The sequence below is a fragment of the Salvelinus fontinalis genome, chromosome 39, assembly GCF_029448725.1.
Source record: "Salvelinus fontinalis isolate EN_2023a chromosome 39, ASM2944872v1, whole genome shotgun sequence".
In the NCBI taxonomy this organism is placed as follows: Eukaryota; Metazoa; Chordata; class Actinopteri; order Salmoniformes; family Salmonidae; genus Salvelinus; species Salvelinus fontinalis.
The window spans coordinates 2,623,585-2,644,027 of record NC_074703.1 but is presented as its reverse complement, the minus strand read 5'-3'; the positions used below and the strand labels follow the sequence as shown (position 1 = coordinate 2,644,027).

The following is a 20,443-nucleotide window of genomic DNA, read 5'->3' as shown; positions in this document are numbered from 1 at the left end:
TTGTTAGGCTAAAGAAAGCCGCACAGGTTAAATAGTTTATTGGGGAGGACTATAGTCTGGAAATAACCTGAAATCCAGGTGAGTTACCGTAATAGCAATTTCGATTTAACATGTATGTCATGAGATATTATTATTTGACCATGCTGGTCATTTATGAAAATTTGAACATCTTGGCCACGTTCTGTTATAATCTCCACCCGGCACAGCCAGAAGAGGACTGGCCACCCCTCATAGCCTGGTTCCTGTCTAGGTTTCTTCCTAGGTTCTGGCCTTTCTAGGGAGTTTTTCCTAGCCACCGTGCTTCTACACCTGCATTGCTTGCTGTTTGAGGTTTTAGGCTGGGTGTCTGTACAGCACTTTGAGATATCAGCTGATGTAAGAAAAGCTATATAAATACATTTGATTTGATAATGTTATTTCACCTAGGCATCCATTTTGAGAATAAAAAAAATCTAGAATAGAATAGTGGTTTTTCCTTTTCAATATTTTGTGTCTCCATTGATCTAATTGTATTTGTATTTGTTGAACCTCTATTTAACTAGGCAAGTCAGTTAAGAATAAATTCTTATTTACAATGATGGCCTACCCCGACCAAACCCGGACGACGCTTGGACAATTGTGCGCAGCCCTATGGGATGTGATACAGCCTTAAATCGAACCAGGGACTCTTGCACTGAGATGCAGTGCCTTAAGACTGCTGCGCCACTTGGGAGCCCAAATATATTAGTAATTACAGTGAAAAGTTGCTAGAATGGTTACACATCATTACTTTATTACAATGCATATATCTCTTTAAAAATATATGTGTATTTATACGGTATTTTCAGATTTTATTGGACAGAGGGAGGATGACAGTGTGGAAATATAGTTTATATCAGGCAGTACGACGGATTTGAACCCAGGCCGACACCTTAGACGTGCGGCATAGACCACTAGACCACCCTAGGCCACAACACACATACCTCTTTTAATTATGGCTTTTGTTTTGAGTTTTAGCATAAAGTTGAGCATAGTCTACTCTGCCGCTTTAATAGCTCCCTGAAAATGACCCCTTGTCAACAGTTAGTGGTGTGTTGTGCTATTGCAGGTTTCACAGAAATCACGAGCCATGTCACATGACGAACGTTTACAAACCAAGCCGGAAGTGGAGTGAACTGACGCACGTCTACAGGAACAGCTGTGCAAGGGCCCAAAAAAAGAAAACATCAGACAGTATTTTAGTCTGAATTAAAGCTGGATCAAGATGACTACACCTGAAAAATATCCTAGGTCTTCAATTGAAGATGATTTCAACTATGGGACAAACGTTGCGACTGCGAGTGTGCAAATCCGGATGGGTAAGAGAATACCCGTTCTAGTCTATTTACCAAGCTAGCCTAGCTGATGATGGTTGCTAACTAGCAAGCCATCTTATCAATATGTCTAGATCATGCCTTGCCAAATGAAATAAACGATGTGACATTTATTGTGGTGGTAACTAACTAAATGACAGAATCAAATACATCTGCTGTTATAGAATTTAACTAAATAAATCATGATTTCAATAAGCCTACTTAGCTGTCTTATCTATTTATACTCTCTCCCCGGAACAGATTTCCTGCGCAAGGTATACACCATCCTTTCTCTTCAGATCATCCTGACCACGGCTACCTCTGCTCTCTTCATGTTCTGTGACACCATCAAGGACTTTGTCCATTCAAGGTAAATTGTGAACTAGTAGTAGATCTGCATAATTCAATGGGCATTTCTGTGAACCACTGTGGTAGAAGGGTAATGAGGGTGGGTATAATTTGTGGAACGTTCCAACAGGAATCTGTTCCAAAAAACTTCGTAAATAACAAGGTTGCCAACAAACAACACATATAAAGTTGTATATCGGCATAGTAAGATACCGGTTAGAGGGTGGGCTATTTCATTACCTTTTTCACTCGCCACGTTTATTCCGAAAAATATCTGTCCTCACTCTGGTAGCCTATGGACAAACATTAAGAATAAGCTACGTGGTAAGTTGATGCCTATTCTGGCAGCTAGTCAGCTAGGTGAATTGATCATGCTACTTTGTATGCGTTGTTTGTTGGCATGTTGGTTATTTATAAAGTTTTTGGAACAGATTCCTGTTGGAACGTTCCACAAATGATACCCACCTGGGTAATGATATTGTTATGATAGATATTAGTAAATTCAGATAGTTAAATGCATACCCCACTAGGGCTGTAACGGTAATGGATGAAGACCGGCAGGAAAAAAGTAAAATAACCGCCAAAAACATTCAAATAGGTGTACATTTTTTTGGGGGGGGGGGGGAATGAATGTACGCCAATCCTCCACCCCCCAAATAGCCCTATACACCAGTATTGTGCATATATTCATATACTGTAAGGAGACATGTACTTTGGCTACGATGACATCAAATTCCTATTATACTAATCTCTCCAGCCTGTGTGTCAGTCTGTTTCTGCCGTGTTGCCAACTCCCTATGGAACTTTCAATGTGGATTATGCAAGTGACAAGAGTCCAACCAGATGTGCTATAGTATGATCTGTCCAACACGCTGCCTGGTTGCCTTGGCTTGGTTCTGACTCTCTGATTGGTTGTGTACCCCTCCAGTCCAGCGGTCGTGTTGGTGTCAGCCATTGGCTCCCTGGTGTTGATCGTTGCCCTGGCCTTCTACAGACATCAACACCCCATTAACCTATACCTGCTTGCCGTATTCGTAAGTTCTGGTTTGCACAGATTGTATCCCAAATGGCACCCTATTCCCTATATAGTGCACTACTTTTGACCAGGGCCCATAGGGTTCTGGTTCAAAAGTAGTGCACTATATAGGGAATAGTGGCCCTGGTTAAAAGTAGTGCACGATGTAATGAATTAGTTTAACTTAACATGGTTTTCTTTCTGTCTTTCAGACTCTGTTGGAGTCGGTCTCTGTTGCCACCGCAGGTGAGTTCTGCTCTGCTTGATGTCGATTCATCGTTTGAAAAGTTTTATTTTATGTTTAGTTTAAAATATCCACCGCCTCCTATAGAAATTATAAATTCTATTCATGTCTCAATAAATAATCAATTAGTTAATCTACTGTGAGACACCCGTGACCTCATTAGTAATATGATTATTCATCGCTTATTATTCCCCTCAGTAAATATTGACCCCCCCTACTGTGTTTCCATAGCAACACCACAGGCTTCACTCCCTGCCTGCATCTGACATGGCATCCTATTCACTATATAGGGAATAGGGTGCACTAATTAGTGTCCTTTAATAGGGAATAGGGTGCACTAATTAGTGCCCTTTAATAGGGAATAGGGTGCACTAATTAGTCCCCTTTATAGGAAATACATTACAATTTCAGACACAGTCCTCGTTGTTTGTTCCCTCCTATACATTGTGAATCAGGCATGTGTTTGTGTTGTTGTCTCTGTAGTGACCTTCTATGAGTACTCCATCGTGCTCCAGGCCTTCTTCCTCACAGCAGCTGTGTTCCTTGGGCTGACTGCCTACACCTTCCAGTCCAAGAGAGACTTCAGTAAACTGGGAGCTGGGTAAGAGGCCTTCAACTCCTGTCATAGACCTGGCTGTGTGTGAAATAGCACCCTCTTTTTCAACAGTAGTGCACTATGAAGGGAATAGGGTTAGGATTCCATTTAGGATGCAAACCTGTTAGCTGCTCACTGTTACAGATACATTACCTACCTGTTAGCTGCTCACTGTTACAGATATATTACCTGCCTGTTAGCTGCTCACTGTTACATATATATTACCTACCTGTTACAGATATATTACCTACCTGTTACAGATACATTACCTACCTGTTAGCTGCTCACTGTTACAGATATATTACCTGCCTGTTAGCTGCTCACTGTTACAGATATATTACCTGCCTGTTAGCTGCTCACTGTTACATATATATTACCTACCTGTTACAGATATATTACCTACCTGTTAGCTGCTCACTGTTACAGATATATTACCTGCCTGTTAGCTGCTCACTGTTACAGATATATTACCTACCTGTTAGCTGCTCACTGTTACAGATATATTACCTACCTGTTACAGATATATTACCTACCTGTTAGCTGCTCACTGTTACAGATATATTACCTGCCTGTTAGCTGCTCACTGTTACAGATATATTACCTACCTGTTAGCTGCTCACTGTTACAGATATATTACCTACCTGTTAGCTGCTCACTGTTACAGATATATTACCTGCCTGTTAGCTGCTCACTGTTACAGATATATTACCTGCCTGTTAGCTGCTCAATGTTACAGATATATTACCTACCTGTTAGCTGCTCACTGTTACAGATATATTACCTACCTGTTAGCTGCTCACTGTTACATATATATTACCTACCTGTTAGCTGCTCACTGTTACAGATATATTACCTACCTGTTAGCTGCTCACTGTTACAGATATATTACCTGCCTGTTAGCTGCTCACTGTTACATATATATTACCTACCTGTTAGCTGCTCACTGTTACAGATATATTACCTACCTGTTAGCTGCTCACTGTTACAGATATTACCTACCTGTTACAGATATATTACCTACCTGTTAGCTGCTCACTGTTACAGATAAATTACCTGCCTGTTAGCTGCTCACTGTTACATATATATTACCTACCTGTTAGCTGCTCACTGTTACAGATATATTACCTACCTGTTAGCTGCTCACTGTTACAGATATATTACCTACCTGTTAGCTGCTCACTGTTACAGATATATTACCTGCCTGTTAGCTGCTCACTGTTACAGATATATTACCTACCTGTTAGCTGCTCACTGTTACAGATACATTACCTACCTGTTAGCTGCTCACTGTTACAGATATATTACCTACCTGTTAGCTGCTCACTGTTACAGATATATTACCTACCTGTTAGCTGCTCACTGTTACAGATATATTACCTACCTGTTAGCTGCTCACTGTTACAGATATATTACCTACCTGTTAGCTGCTCACTGTTACAGATACATTACCTACCTGTTAGCTGCTCACTGTTACAAATCAAATTTATTTATATAGCCCTTCTTACATCAGCTGATATCTCAAAGTGCTGCACAGACACCCAGCCTAAAACCCCAAACAGCAAGCAATGCCGGTGTAGAAACACGGTGGCTTGGAAAAACTCCCTAGAAAGGCCAAAATATTACAAAATAATTGTTACAGATATATTACCTATTTATTATAGTTGTTACAGATATATGACCTATTTATTATAGCTGCTACACTGTTACAGATATATTACCTATGTATTTAGAGGTTTTTCCTGAACACCAAGCATGGTCTCAGGTTTGTTAGTGCTGTCTTGATGACAACCACCATAGGAGCCACTAACGTCCCGTCTTGATAAAGCTTCACACACAGCTGTATCCACAGCTGTATGGTTGTCAACGACAGACGGCGTGTTACTAGGTAGCCGCTGGTTGAACACTAGGAACAGAATCTGAATCTTCACTGTGTTCCAGATTGTTCTCCGGCCTGTGGATCCTGATCATCGCTGGTTTCATGAAGGTGAGTTTCGTCCTTTTTTCAATTTCTGTTTACTGTTAAAATCTGTTTTCCTTCAGGTAGTGGTTACTACAGTAGAGGTGGTTTCAGGTAGAGGTTACTACAGTAGAGGTGGTTTCAGGTAGTGGTTACTACAGTGGAGGCGGTTTCAGGTAGCGGTTACTACAGTAGAGGTGGTTTCAGGTAGTGGTTACTAGAGTAGAGGTGGTTTCAGGTAGTGGTTACTAGAGTAGAGGTGGTTTCAGGTAGTGGTTACTACAGTAGAGGCGGTTTCAGGTAGTGGTTACTACAGTAGAGGCGGTTACTAGAGTAGAGGTGGTTTCAGGTAGTGGTTACTACAGTAGAGGTGGTTTCAGGTAGTGGTTACTACAGTAGAGGTGGTTACTACAGTAGAGGCGGTTTCAGGTAGTGGTTACTACAGTAGAGGCGGTTTCAGGTAGTGGTTACTACAGTGGAGGCAGTTTCAGGTAGTGGTTACTAGAGTAGAGGTGGTTTCAGGTAGTGGTTACTAGAGTAGAGGTGGTTTCAGGTAGTGGTTACTACAGTAGAGGTGGTTTCAGGTAGTGGTTACTACAGTAGAGGTGGTTTCAGGTAGTGGTTACTACAGTAGAGGTGGTTACTACAGTAGAGGTGGTTTCAGGTAGTGGTTACTAGAGTAGAGGTGGTTTCAGGTAGTGGTTACTAGAGTAGAGGTGGTTTCAGGTAGTGGTTACTACAGTAGAGGTTGTTTCAGGTAGTGGTTACTAGAGTAGAGGTTGTTTCAGGTAGTGGTTACTACAGTAGAGGTTGTTTCAGGTAGTGGTTACTACAGTAGAGGTGGTTTCAGGTAGTGGTTACTACAGTAGAGGTGGTTTCAGGTAGTGGTTACTACAGTAGAGGTGGTTTCAGGTAGTGGTTACTACAGTAGAGGCGGTTTCAGGTAGTGGTTACTACAGTAGAGGTGGTTTCAGGTAGTGGTTACTACAGTAGAGGTGGTTTCAGGTAGTGGTTACTAGAGTAGAGGTGGTTTCAGGTAGTGGTTACTACAGTAGAGGTTGTTTCAGGTAGTGGTCACTAGAGTAGAGGTGGTTTCAGGTAGAGGTTACTACAGTAGAGGTGGTTTCAGGTAGTGGTTACTACAGTGGAGGCGGTTTCAGGTAGCGGTTACTACAGTAGAGGTGGTTTCAGGTAGTGGTTACTAGAGTAGAGGTGGTTTCAGGTAGTGGTTACTACAGTAGAGGCGGTTTCAGGTAGTGGTTACTACAGTAGAGGCGGTTACTAGAGTAGAGGTGGTTTCAGGTAGTGGTTACTACAGTAGAGGTGGTTTCAGGTAGTGGTTACTACAGTAGAGGTGGTTACTACAGTAGAGGCGGTTTCAGGTAGTGGTTACTACAGTAGAGGCGGTTTCAGGTAGTGGTTACTACAGTGGAGGCAGTTTCAGGTAGTGGTTACTAGAGTAGAGGTGGTTTCAGGTAGTGGTTACTAGAGTAGAGGTGGTTTCAGGTAGTGGTTACTACAGTAGAGGTGGTTTCAGGTAGTGGTTACTACAGTAGAGGTGGTTTCAGGTAGTGGTTACTACAGTAGAGGTGGTTACTACAGTAGAGGTGGTTTCAGGTAGTGGTTACTAGAGTAGAGGTGGTTTCAGGTAGTGGTTACTAGAGTAGAGGTGGTTTCAGGTAGTGGTTACTACAGTAGAGGTTGTTTCAGGTAGTGGTTACTACAGTAGAGGTGGTTTCAGGTAGTGGTTACTACAGTAGAGGCGGTTTCAGGTAGTGGTTACTACAGTAGAGGCGGTTTCAGGTAGTGGTTACTACAGTAGAGGCGGTTTCAGGTAGTGGTTACTACAGTAGAGGTGGTTTCAGGTAGCGGTTACTACAGTAGAGGTGGTTTCAGGTAGTTGTTACTACAGTGGAGGCGGTTTCAGGTAGTGGTTACTACAGTAGAGGTGGTTTCAGGTAGTGGTTACTACAGTAGAGGCGGTTTCAGGTAGTGGTTACTACAGTAGAGGTGGTTTCAGGTAGCGGTTACTACAGTAGAGGTGGTTTCAGGTAGTGGTTACTACAGTGGAGGCGGTTTCAGGTAGCGGTTACTACAGTAGAGGTGGTTTCAGGTAGTGGTTACTACAGTAGAGGTGGTTTCAGGTAGTAGTTACTACAGTAGAGGTGGTTTCAGGTAGTGGTTACTACAGTGGAGGCGGTTTCAGGTAGCGGTTACTAGAGTAGAGGTGGTTTCAGGTAGTGGTTACTACAGTAGAGGTGGTTTCAGGTAGTGGTTACTACAGTAGAGGTGGTTTCAGGTAGTGGTTACTACAGTAGAGGTGGTTTCAGGTAGTGGTTACTACAGTAGAGGTGGTTTCAGGTAGTGGTTACTAGAGTAGAGGTGGTTACTACAGTAGAGGTGGTTTCAGGTAGTGGTTACTATAGTAGAGGTGGTTTCAGGTAGTGGTTACTACAGTAGAGGTGGTTACTAGAGTAGAGGTGGTTTCAGGTAGTGGTTACTAGAGTAGAGGTGGTTTCAGGTAGTGGTTACTACAGTAGAGGTGGTTACTACAGTAGAGGCGGTTTCAGGTAGTGGTTACTACAGTAGAGGCGGTTTCAGGTAGTGGTTACTACAGTAGAGGTGGTTTCAGGTAGTGGTTACTACAGTAGAGGTGGTTTCAGGTAGTGGTTACTACAGTAGAGGTGGTTACTACAGTAGAGGCGGTTTCAGGTAGTGGTTACTACAGTAGAGGCGGTTTCAGGTCGTGGTTACTACAGTAGAGGTGGTTTCAGGTAGTGGTTACTACAGTAGAGGTGGTTTCAGGTAGTGGTTACTACAGTAGAGGTGGTTTCAGGTAGTGGTTACTACAGTAGAGGCGGTTACTACAGTGGAGGCAGTTTGAGGTAGAGGTGGTTACTACAGTAGAGGTGGTTTCAGGTAGTGGTTACTACAGTAGAGGTGGTTTCAGGTAGTGGTTACTACAGTAGAGGTTGTTTCAGGTAGTGGTTACTAGAGTAGAGGCGGTTTCAGGTAGTGGTTACTACAGTAGAGGTGGTTTCAGGTAGTGGTTACTACAGTAGAGGTGGTTTCAGGTAGAGGTTACTACAGTAGAGGTGGTTTCAGGTAGTGGTTACTAGAGTAGAGGTGGTTTCAGGTAGAGGTTACTACAGTAGAGGTGGTTTCAGGTAGTGGTTACTACAGTAGAGGTGGTTTCAGGTAGTGGCTACTACAGTAGAGGTGGTTTTAGGTAGTGGTTACTACAGTAGAGGCGGTTTCAGGTAGTGGTTACTACAGTAGAGGTGGTTACTAGAGTAGAGGTGGTTTCAGGTAGTGGTTACTAGAGTAGAGGTGGTTTCAGGTAGTGGTTACTACAGTAGAGGTGGTTACTAAAGTAGAGGCGGTTTCAGGTAGTGGTTACTACAGTAGAGGTGGTTTCAGGTAGTGGTTACTACAGTAGAGGCGGTTTCAGGTAGTGGTTACTACAGTAGAGGTGGTTTCAGGTAGCGGTTACTACAGTAGAGGCGGTTACTACAGTAGAGGCGGTTTCAGGTAGTGGTTACTAGAGTAGAGGTGGTTTCAGGTAGTGGTTACTAGAGTAGAGGTGGTTTCAGGTAGTGGTTACTACAGTAGAGGTGGTTTCAGTTAGTGGTTACTACAGTAGAGGTGGTTTCAGGTAGTGGTTACTACAGTGGAGGCGGTTTCAGGTAGTGGTTACTACAGTAGAGGCGGTTACTACAGTTTAGGCGGTTTCAGGTAGTGGTTACTAGAGTAGAGGTGGTTTCAGGTAGTGGTTACTACAGTAGAGGCGGTTACTACAGTAGAGGCGGTTTCAGGTAGTGGTTACTACAGTGGAGGCGGTTACTACAGTAGAGGCGGTTTCAGGTAGTGGTTACTACAGTAGAGGTGGTTTCAGGTAGTGGTTACTACAGTAGAGGCGGTTACTACAGTAGAGGCGGTTTCAGGTAGTGGTTACTACAGTAGAGGCGGTTACTACAGTAGAGGCGGTTTCAGGTAGTGGTTACTACAGTAGAGGTGGTTTCAGGTAGTGGTTACTACAGTAGAGGCGGTTACTACAGTGGAGGCGGTTTGAGGTAGTGGTTACTACAGTGGAGGTGGTTTCAGGTAGTGGTTACTACAGTAGAGGCGGTTTCAGGTAGTGGTTACTACAGTAGAGGTTGTTTCAGGTAGTGGTTACTAGAGTAGAGGCGGTTTCAGGTAGTGGTTACTACAGTAGAGGTGGTTTCAGGTAGTGGTTACTACAGTAGAGGTGGTTTCAGGTAGAGGTTACTACAGTAGAGGTGGTTTCAGGTAGTGGTTACTAGAGTAGAGGTGGTTTCAGGTAGAGGTTACTACAGTAGAGGTGGTTTCAGGTAGTGGTTACTACAGTAGAGGTGGTTTCAGGTAGTGGCTACTACAGTAGAGGTGGTTTTAGGTAGTGGTTACTACAGTAGAGGCGGTTTCAGGTAGTGGTTACTACAGTAGAGGTGGTTACTAGAGTAGAGGTGGTTTCAGGTAGTGGTTACTAGAGTAGAGGTGGTTTCAGGTAGTGGTTACTACAGTAGAGGTGGTTACTAAAGTAGAGGCGGTTTCAGGTAGTGGTTACTACAGTAGAGGTGGTTTCAGGTAGTGGTTACTACAGTAGAGGCGGTTTCAGGTAGTGGTTACTACAGTAGAGGTGGTTTCAGGTAGCGGTTACTACAGTAGAGGCGGTTACTACAGTAGAGGCGGTTTCAGGTAGTGGTTACTAGAGTAGAGGTGGTTTCAGGTAGTGGTTACTAGAGTAGAGGTGGTTTCAGGTAGTGGTTACTACAGTAGAGGTGGTTTCAGTTAGTGGTTACTACAGTAGAGGTGGTTTCAGGTAGTGGTTACTACAGTGGAGGCGGTTTCAGGTAGTGGTTACTACAGTAGAGGCGGTTACTACAGTAGAGGCGGTTTCAGGTAGTGGTTACTAGAGTAGAGGTGGTTTCAGGTAGTGGTTACTACAGTAGAGGCGGTTACTACAGTAGAGGCGGTTTCAGGTAGTGGTTACTACAGTGGAGGCGGTTACTACAGTAGAGGCGGTTTCAGGTAGTGGTTACTACAGTAGAGGTGGTTTCAGGTAGTGGTTACTACAGTAGAGGCGGTTACTACAGTAGAGGCGGTTTCAGGTAGTGGTTACTACAGTAGAGGCGGTTACTACAGTAGAGGCGGTTTCAGGTAGTGGTTACTACAGTAGAGATGGTTTCAGGTAGTGGTTACTACAGTAGAGGCGGTTACTACAGTGGAGGCGGTTTGAGGTAGTGGTTACTACAGTGGAGGTGGTTTCAGGTAGTGGTTACTACAGTAGAGGCGGTTTCAGGTAGTGGTTACTACAGTAGAGGCGGTTTCAGGTAGTGGTTACTACAGTAGAGGCGGTTTCAGGTAGTGGTTACTACAGTAGAGGCGGTTTCAGGTAGTGGTTACTACAGTAGAGGCGGTTTCAGGTAGTGGTTACTACAGTAGAGGTGGTTTCAGGTAGTGGTTACTACAGTAGAGGTGGTTTCAGGTAGTGGTTACTACAGTAGAGGTGGTTTCAGGTAGTGGTTACTAGAGTAGAGGTGGTTTCAGGTAGTGGTTACTACAGTAGAGGTGGTTACTACAGTAGAGGTGGTTTCAGGTAGTGGTTACTACAGTAGAGGCGGTTTCAGGTAGTGGTTACTACAGTAGAGGTGGTTTCAGGTAGTGGTTACTATAGTAGAGGTGGTTTCAGGTAGTGGTTACTACAGTAGAGGTGGTTTCAGGTAGTGGTTACTACAGTAGAGGTGGTTTCAGGTAGTGGTTACTACAGTAGAGGTGGTTTCAGGTAGTGGTTACTACAGTAGAGGTGGTTTCAGGTAGTGGTTACTACAGTAGAGGTGGTTTCAGGTAGTGGTTACTACAGTGGAGGCGGTTTCAGGTAGTGGTTACTACAGTAGAGGCGGTTTCAGGTAGTGGTTACTACAGTAGAGGCGGTTTCAGGTAGTGGTTACTACAGTAGAGGCGGTTTCAGGTAGTGGTTACTACAGTAGAGGCGGTTTCAGGTAGTGGTTACTACAGTAGTGGCGGTTTCAGGTAGTGGTTACTACAGTAGAGGCGGTTTCAGGTAGTGGTTACTACAGTAGAGGCGGTTTCAGGTAGTGGTTACTACAGTAGAGGTGGTTACTACAGTGGAGGCGGTTTCAGGTAGTGGTTACTACAGTAGAGGTGGTATCAGTTAGTGGTTACTACAGTAGAGGTGGTTTCAGGTAGTTGTTACTACAGTAGAGGTGGTTTCAGGTAGCGGTTACTGCAGTGGAGGCGGTTTCAGGTAGCGGTTACTACAGTAGAGGTGGTTTCCGGTAGTGGTTACTACAGTAGAGGCGGTTTCAGATAGTGGTTACTACAGTAGAGGTGGTTTCAGGTAGTTGTTACTACAGTAGAGGTGGTTTCAGTTAGTGGTTACTACAGTAGAGGTGGTTTCAGGTAGTTGTTACTACAGTAGAGGTGGTTTCAGGTAGCGGTTACTGCAGTGGAGGCGGTTTCAGGTAGTGGTTACTACAGTAGAGGTGGTTTCAGATAGTGGTTACTACAGTAGAGGCGGTTTCAGGTAGTGGTTACTACAGTAGAGGCGGTTTCAGGTAGTGGTTACTACAGTAGAGGTGGTTACTACAGTAGAGGCGGTTTCAGGTAGTGGTTACTACAGTAGAGGTGGTTTCAGGTAGTGGTTACTACAGTAGAGGCGGTTACTAGAGTAGAGGTGGTTTCAGGTAGTGGTTACTACAGTAGAGGTGGTTTCAGGTAGTGGTTACTACAGTAGAGGTGGTTTCAGGTAGTGGTTACTACAGTAGAGGTGGTTTCAGGTAGTGGTCACTAGAGTAGAGGTTGTTTCAGATAGTGGTTACTAGAGTAGAGGTGGTTTCAGGTAGAGGTTACTACAGTAGAGGTGGTTTCAGGTAGCGGTTACTACAGTGGAGGCGGTTTCAGGTAGTGGTTACTACAGTAGAGGTTGTTTCAGGTAGTGGTTACTACAGTAGAGGTGGTTACTAGAGTAGAGGTGGTTTCAGGTAGTGGTTACTACAGTGGAGGCGGTTTCAGGTAGTGGTTACTACAGTAGAGGTGGTTTCAGGTAGTGGTTACTACAGTAGAGGTGGTTACTAGAGTAGAGGTGGTTTCAGGTAGTGGTTACTACAGTAGAGGTGGTTACTACAGTAGAGGTGGTTACTACAGTAGAGGTGGTTTCAGGTAGTGGTTACTACAGTAGAGGTGGTTTCAGGTAGTGGTCACTAGAGTAGAGGTTGTTTCAGATAGTGGTCACTAGAGTAGAGGTGGTTTCAGGTAGAGGTTACTACAGTAGAGGTGGTTACTAAAGTAGAGGTGGTTTCAGGTAGCGGTTACTACAGTAGAGGTGGTTACTACAGTGGAGGTGGTTTCAGGTAGTGGTTACTACAGTAGAGGTGGTTACTACAGTAGAGGTGGTTTCAGGTAGTGGTTACTACAGTAGAGGCGGTTTCAGGTAGTGGGTACTACAGTAGAGGCGGTTTCAGGTAGTGGTTACTACAGTAGAGGTGGTTTCAGGTAGTGGTTACTACAGTAGAGGTGGTTTCAGGTAGTGGTTACTACAGTAGAGGTAGGTCATTACCATAAGGTGAATGCACCAATTTGTAAGTCGCTCTGGATAAGAGCGTCTGCTAAATGACTTAAATGTAAATGTAAAATTACCACTCTTTTCAACATCCATTATCTTTTCATTATCCATTATTTTCTTCTAAGTAGTCATTCCTCATTAATACCTTGTCAGTCAGTCATCCATCTATCATCTGTCCATTCAGACATCCTTAATCTATCTGTCAGTCAGTCATCCATCTATCATCTGTCCATTCAGACATCCTTAATCTATCCGTCAATCAGTCATCCATCTATCATCCGTCCATTCAGACATCCATAATCTATTCGTCATTCATCCATCTATCATCCGTCCATTCAGACATCCTTAATCTATCCGTCATTCATCCATCTATCTACCGTTTAATCCTCCTCTTCTCCTCCTCTCCCCCTCCTCCTCCTCCTCCTCCCCCTCCTCCTCCTCTACTCCCCCCCTCAGCTCTTCTTCCAGAACGACACAGTGGAGCTGGTGTTTGCTGGTGCGGGAGCTCTGTTGTTCTGTGGCTTCATCATCTACGACACCCACCTCCTGATGCACCAGCTGTCCCCTGAGGAACACGTCCTGGCCTCCATTAACCTGTACCTGGACATCGTTAACCTCTTCCTGCACATCCTCCGCATGCTGGACTCCATGAAGAAAAACTGAGCTTCTATTCCCTAGTGCGCTACACACTATTCCCTATTTAGTGCACTACGTTTTGACCAGGGCCCATAGGGCTCTGTATGAACGTAGTGCACCGTGAAGGGAATAGTGTGTGGTTTGGGATTCATGCTGCTTAGCTCACAGGGTGACTTGGGATCGATTCAGTTTTCAATTCAGTCACATTTTCTTGAATTATTTAGAGAATCCTCATAGAAAAGAAAATGGACATTTATCAATTTTCACCTCCTGAATTGAAAACTGATTTGCCCTTAAATCTCTGATAGACGACCATGCTGTAGATCCTACCAGTGATTGTGAAACGTTAACCCCGCCGTCTAAGTTTAACCCCTGGAGATAATATTATATTATAACCTGTGCCATTTTGTTTTAGCATTTTGGAACTGGCTGTGTTTTTGGACTTATGCTGTTTTTGTTCTATACTGTTTATTATTCTGAATGTAAAAAAACAAAAAATCCTATTTAATTGTGGGTTGCTCGCTCTGTGAATGATACCTTTCTGAATATTCAAGCATACGGATTATGTAAGGTTGTTTTGGGTGATGGTGTAAAATAGCATAACACATTTTTCTAAAGAAAGTACTTCATTCTACTTCAGTCGAACTTCCATCCCCTAGCTTGCTGCTATTCTGAATTTCAACACATAAAAACATGCCTTAGTTTACTCTCCATAGGAATAGAAACATCCACTCAGTGGCCAGTTTGTATTAGGTCCATCTGGTACCGGGTCGGACCCCCTTTTCCTCCAGAACAGTCTGAGTTCTTTAAGGCATGGAAACAATTGATATCAACGGACCTAACGCCCCCAGTCTGTACCGTTGACACCAGGCAGGATGGGTCCATGGACTGTACCGTTGACACCAGGCAGGATGGGTCCATGGACTGTACCGTTGACACCAGGCAGGATGGTTCCATGGACTGTACCGTTGACACCAGGCAGGATGGGTCCATGGACTGTACCGTTGACACCAGACAGGACGGGTCCATGGACTGTACCGTTGAGACCAGGCAGGATGGGTCCATGGACTGTACCGTTGACACCAGGCAGGACGGGTCCATGGACTGTACCGTTGACACCAGACAGGACGGGTCCATGGACTGTACCGTTGACACCAGACAGGACGGGTCCATGGACTGTACCGTTGACACCAGACAGGACGGGTCCATGGACTGTACCGTTGACACCAGACAGGACGGGTCCATGGACTGTACCGTTGACACCAGGCAGGATGGGTCCATGGACTGTACCGTTGACACCAGGCAGGATGGGTCCATGGACTGTACCGTTGACACCAGACAGGACGGGTCCATGGACTGTACCGTTGAGACCAGGCAGGATGGGTCCATGGACTGTACCGTTGACACCAGGCAGGACGGGTCCATGGACTGTACCGTTGACACCAGACAGGACGGGTCCATGGACTGTACCGTTGACACCAGACAGGACGGGTCCATGGACTGTACCGTTGACACCAGACAGGACGGGTCCATGGACTGTACCGTTGACACCAGACAGGACGGGTCCATGGACTGTACCGTTGACACCAGGCAGGATGGGTCCATGGACTGTACCGTTGACACCAGACAGGATGGGGTGTACCTTATAAACTGGCCACTGAATGTAGAGATCTGATCATTCTAGAAAGACTTGAATAGTAGTCACAGTAAAGTTTGATCAAATACACTATTCTCCACTATTGACTTAACCAGGACACCTGAGAACATTTATCACATAGCAACCCATTCCATATATAGTGCACTGCTTTTGACCAGAGACATTGTCCCAAATGGGACCCTATTCCCTATATAGTGCACTACTTTTGACCTGAGACATTGTCCCAAATGGGACCCTATTCCCTATATAGTGCACTACTTTTGACCGGAAACATTGTCCCAAATGGGACCCTATTCCCTATATAGTGCACTACTTTTGACCGGAGACATTGTCCCAAATGGGACCCTATTCCCTATATAGTGCACTACTTTTGACCGGAGACATTGTCCCAAATGGGACCCTATTCCCTATATAGTGCACTACTTTTGACCAGAGATATTGTCCCAAATGGGACCCTATTCCCTATATAGTGCACTACTTTTGACCGGAGACATTGTCCCAAATGGGACCCTATTCCCTATATAGTGCACTACTTTTGACCGGAGACATTGTCCCAAATGGGACCCTATTCCCTATATAGTGCACTACTTTTGACCAGAGACATTGTCCCAAATGGGACCCTATTCCCTATATAGTGCACTACTTTTGACCAGAGACATTGTCCCAAATGGGACCCTATTCCTTATACAGTGCACTACTTTTGACCAAAGCCCTATGGGTCATTTGGGACAGAGATTTTGATATACCAGCAAACAGAGGGATGCTCTGGGACCAGGAAACATGTTCAACCAGTTACCTGGTGGGCAGAACCATGTACAGTAGAACAATAACCACATCAGATGTCAGGAAAGGGAATCTGAAGAACACTACAGGGTTGAATACCAAGAGGTTTCCATTTGAGATCATGTAAATACTAATGAAGGGATTTTACTAGGCTCTATATTCTGTTTCCTCAGTCATTCATTTATTAACAAACCTGCAAGTGCAATACAAATTGTCATGTTTTAAGTAAAATAGTTACACGTCTATTTGGTGAACTGTGAATGCACCGTCAATTGTATATGCTTTGATTTCTTGATTAAATTGTAAAGTTGAGTGTTTTAACTCACCTGTATAGAACCAGTTATACCACTAGACCAGGTGAACACTCACCTGTATAGAACCAGTTATACCACGTGAACACTCACCTGTATAGAACCAGTAACACCACTAGACCAGGTGAACACTCACCTGTATAGAACCAGTTATATCACTAGACCAGGTGAACACTCACCTGTATAGAACCAGTAACACCACTAGACCAGGTGAACACTCACCTGTATAGAACCAGTAACACCACTAGACCAGGTGAACACTCACCTGTATAGAACCAGTTATACCACTAGACCAGGTGAACACTCACCTGTATAGAACCAGTTATACCACTAGACCAGGTGAACACTCACCTGTATAGAACCAGTAACACCACTAGACCAGGTGAACACTTACCTGTATAGAACCAGTTATACCACTAGACCAGGTGAACACTCACCTGTATAGAACCAGTAACACCACTAGACCAGGTGAACACTCACCTGTATAGAACCAGTTATACCACTAGACCAGGTGAACACTCACCTGTATAGAACCAGTAACACCACTAGACCAGGTGAACACTCACCTGTATAGAACCAGTTATACCACTAGACCAGGTGAACACTCACCTGTATAGAACCAGTTTTACCACTAGACCAGGTGAACACTCACCTGTATAGAACCAGTTATACCACTAGACCAGGTGAACACTCACCTGTATAGAACCAGTTTTACCACTAGACCAGGTGAACACTCACCTGTATAGAACCAGTTATACCACTAGACCAGGTGAACACTCACCTGTATAGAACCAGTAACACCACTAGACCAGGTGAACACTTACCTGTATAGAACCAGTTATACCACTAGACCAGGTGAACACTCACCTGTATAGAACCAGTAACACCACTAGACCAGGTGAACACTCACCTGTATAGAACCAGTTATACCACTAGACCAGGTGAACACTCACCTGTATAGAACCAGTAACACCACTAGACCAGGTGAACACTCACCTGTATAGAACCAGTTATACCACTAGACCAGGTGAACACTCACCTGTATAGAACCAGTTTTACCACTAGACCAGGTGAACACTCACCTGTATAGAACCAGTTATACCACTAGACCAGGTGAACACTCACCTGTATAGAACCAGTTTTACCACTAGACCAGGTGAACACTCACCTGTATAGAACCAGTTATACCACTAGACCAGGTGAATGCACCTACAGTGTATTTTTATTGTGTTACAAATTAGAATTAAAATGGATTTGTCATTTTTTTGTCAATAATCTACACAAAATTACTCTGCAATGTCAAAGTGGAAGAAAAATAAATTCATAATTCGCAGAGTACGACCCCGCCTCACACAGGAAGCGGCGCAGGTCCTAATCCAGGCACTTGTCATCTCCCGTCTGGATTACTGCAACTCGCTGTTGGCTGGGCTCCCTGCCTGTGCCATTAAACCCCTACAACTCATCCAGAACGCCCCAGCCCGTCTGGTGTTAAACCTTCCCAAGTTCTCTCACGTCACCCCGCTCCTCCGCTCTCTCCAATGGCTTCCAGTTGAAGCTTGCATCCGCTACCAGACCATGGTGCTTGCCTACAGAGCTGTGAGGAGAAGGGCACCTCCGTACCTTCAGGCTCTGATCAGGCCCTACACCCAAACAAGGTCACTGCGTTCATCCACCTCTGGCCTGCTCGCCTTCCTACCTCTGAGGAAGTACAGTTCCCGCTCAGCCCAGTCAAAACTGTTCGCTGCTCTGGCACCCCATTGGTGGAACAAACTCCCTCACGACGCCAGGTCAGCGGAGTCAATCACCACCTTCCCGTTGACACCTGAAACCCCACCTCTTTAAGGAATACCTAGGATAGGATAAAGTAATCCTTCTAACCCCCCCCCCCCCCCTTAAAAGATTTAGATGCACTATTGTAAAGTGGTTGTTCCACTGGATATCATAAGGTGAATGCACCAATTTGTAAGTCGCTCTGGATAAGAGCGTCTGCTAAATGACTTAAATGTAAATGTAAATAACTAAAATATAACCGTTGCTTAAGTATTCAGCCACTTTGTTTAGGCAAACCTAAAATTAGTTCAGGAGTAAAATGTGGTTTAACAAATCACATAAGTGACATGGACTCACTGTGTGAAATAATAGAGGTTAACAACTGCTTCCTTGTCTTTAAGCCTGGTGGTGTCTGCATCATGGTATGGGTATGCTTGCCATTGGCAAATACTGGGTAGTTTTTCAGGATAAAAAAAAAACGGATGGAGCTAAGCACAGGCAAAGTCCTAGAGGAAGAAAAAACCTGCTTCAGTCTGCTTTACACCAGAGACTGAGAGGAATTCAACTTTCAGCAGGACAATAACCTACAACACAAAACCAAATCTACACTGGAGTTGCTTACCAAGGAGACTGTGAATGTTCCTGAGTGACTTAAATCTGCTTGCTGTCTAGCCATGATCCCCAACATGTTGACAGAACTTGAAGATTTAAAAAAATAATAATGTGCAAATATTGTACAATCCAGGTGTGTAAAGCTCTTAGAGACTTACCCAGAAAGACTCACAGCTGGAATCAATGCCAAAGGGGATTTAAACATGTATTGACTCAGGGAGCTGAATACTTACGCAACGACAATATTTTAGTTATAAAAACATTTATTAATAAAAAAAAATGTTTTTTTTACATCTTCCACTTTGACCTTAGATTATTTTGTGTAGATTGTTGACAAAAAAAGATTAAATCCATTTTAATCCCACTTTGTAGCACAATAAAATGTGAAGAAATCCAAGGGGTCTGAATACGGTATAAACTATGTTTGGCTGATAAGTAGGAGCAGGCCCACTGTGTTGCTATTGCAAATCAGCTCTGTTATAATGTTTGGTCACAAGTTCCATTCAACCAGCTCTAAACCTAAATATGTTGTTCATACATTCCATACTTTTGAGGAAGGGAAAGGCTAGCCTGATCTCGTCTTGATGACTATAGGGGTTGATAAGACAGCACAAATAGATCTGGGACCAGGCTAGGAAAAGGCTCCATTTGGTCGACATAAAGCGCTGTGCCCAATGAGTTCAGGGTAGGGAGATGTTTCATTCAGATGCTCTAAGCTTCTACAGTCACCAATGAGTTCAGGGTAGGGACATGTTTCATTCAGATGCTCTAAGCTTCTAGAGTCCCCAATGAGTTCAGGGTAGGGACATGTTTCATTCAGATGCTCTAAGCTTCTAGACTCATCAATGAGTTCAGGGTAGGGACATGTTTCATTCAGATGCTCTGAGCTTCTAGAGTCACTAATGAGTTCAGGGTAGGGACATGTTTCATTCAGATGCTCTGAGCTTCTAGAGTCCCCAATGAGTTCAGGGTAGGGACATGTTTCATTCAGATGCTCTGAGCTTCTAGAGTCCCCAATGAGTTCAGGGTAGGGACATGTTTCATTCAGATGCTCTGAGCTTCTAGAGTCATCAATGAGTTCAGGGTAGGGACATGTTTCATTCAGATGCTCTGAGCTTCTAGAGTCCCCAATGAGTTCAGGGTAGGGACATGTTTCATTCAGATGCTCTGAGCTTCTAGAGTCACCAATGAGTTCAGGGTAGGGACATGTTTCATTCAGATGCTCTGAGCTTCTAGAGTCACCAATGAGTTCAGGGTAGGGACATGTTTCATTCAGATGCTTTGAGCTTCTAGAGTCCCCAAATGAGTTCAGGGTAGGGACATGTTTCATTCAGATGCTCTGAGCTTCTAGAGTCACCAATGAGTTCAGGGTAGGGACATGTTTCATTCAGATGCTCTGAGCTTCTAGAGTCACCAATGAGTTCAGGGTAGGGACATGTTTCATTCAGATGCTCTGAGCTTCTAGAGTCCCCAATGAGTTCAGGGTAGGGACATGTTTCATTCAGATGCTCTGAGCTTCTAGAGTCACCAATGAGTTCAGGGTAGGGACATGTTTCATTCAGATGCTCTGAGCTTCTAGAG

The 20,443-nt window shown here is 44.2% G+C and overlaps 1 protein-coding gene across 1 annotated transcript; it reads left to right on the top strand.

The window, feature by feature from the left end:
• The first annotated feature begins 1,108 nt into the window (after nt 1–1,108).
• Nucleotides 1,109–16,490, top strand: LOC129838449 (protein lifeguard 4-like). Its single transcript, XM_055905398.1, has 7 exons — nt 1,109–1,337; nt 1,593–1,701; nt 2,608–2,713; nt 2,907–2,940; nt 3,422–3,539; nt 5,472–5,517; nt 13,550–16,490. Exons 1-7 carry the CDS (start codon nt 1,244–1,246, stop codon nt 13,754–13,756), a joined length of 714 nt encoding a protein of 237 aa, XP_055761373.1. The 5' UTR covers nt 1,109–1,243; the 3' UTR covers nt 13,757–16,490.
• Nucleotides 16,491–20,443: the final 3,953 nt, after the last annotated feature.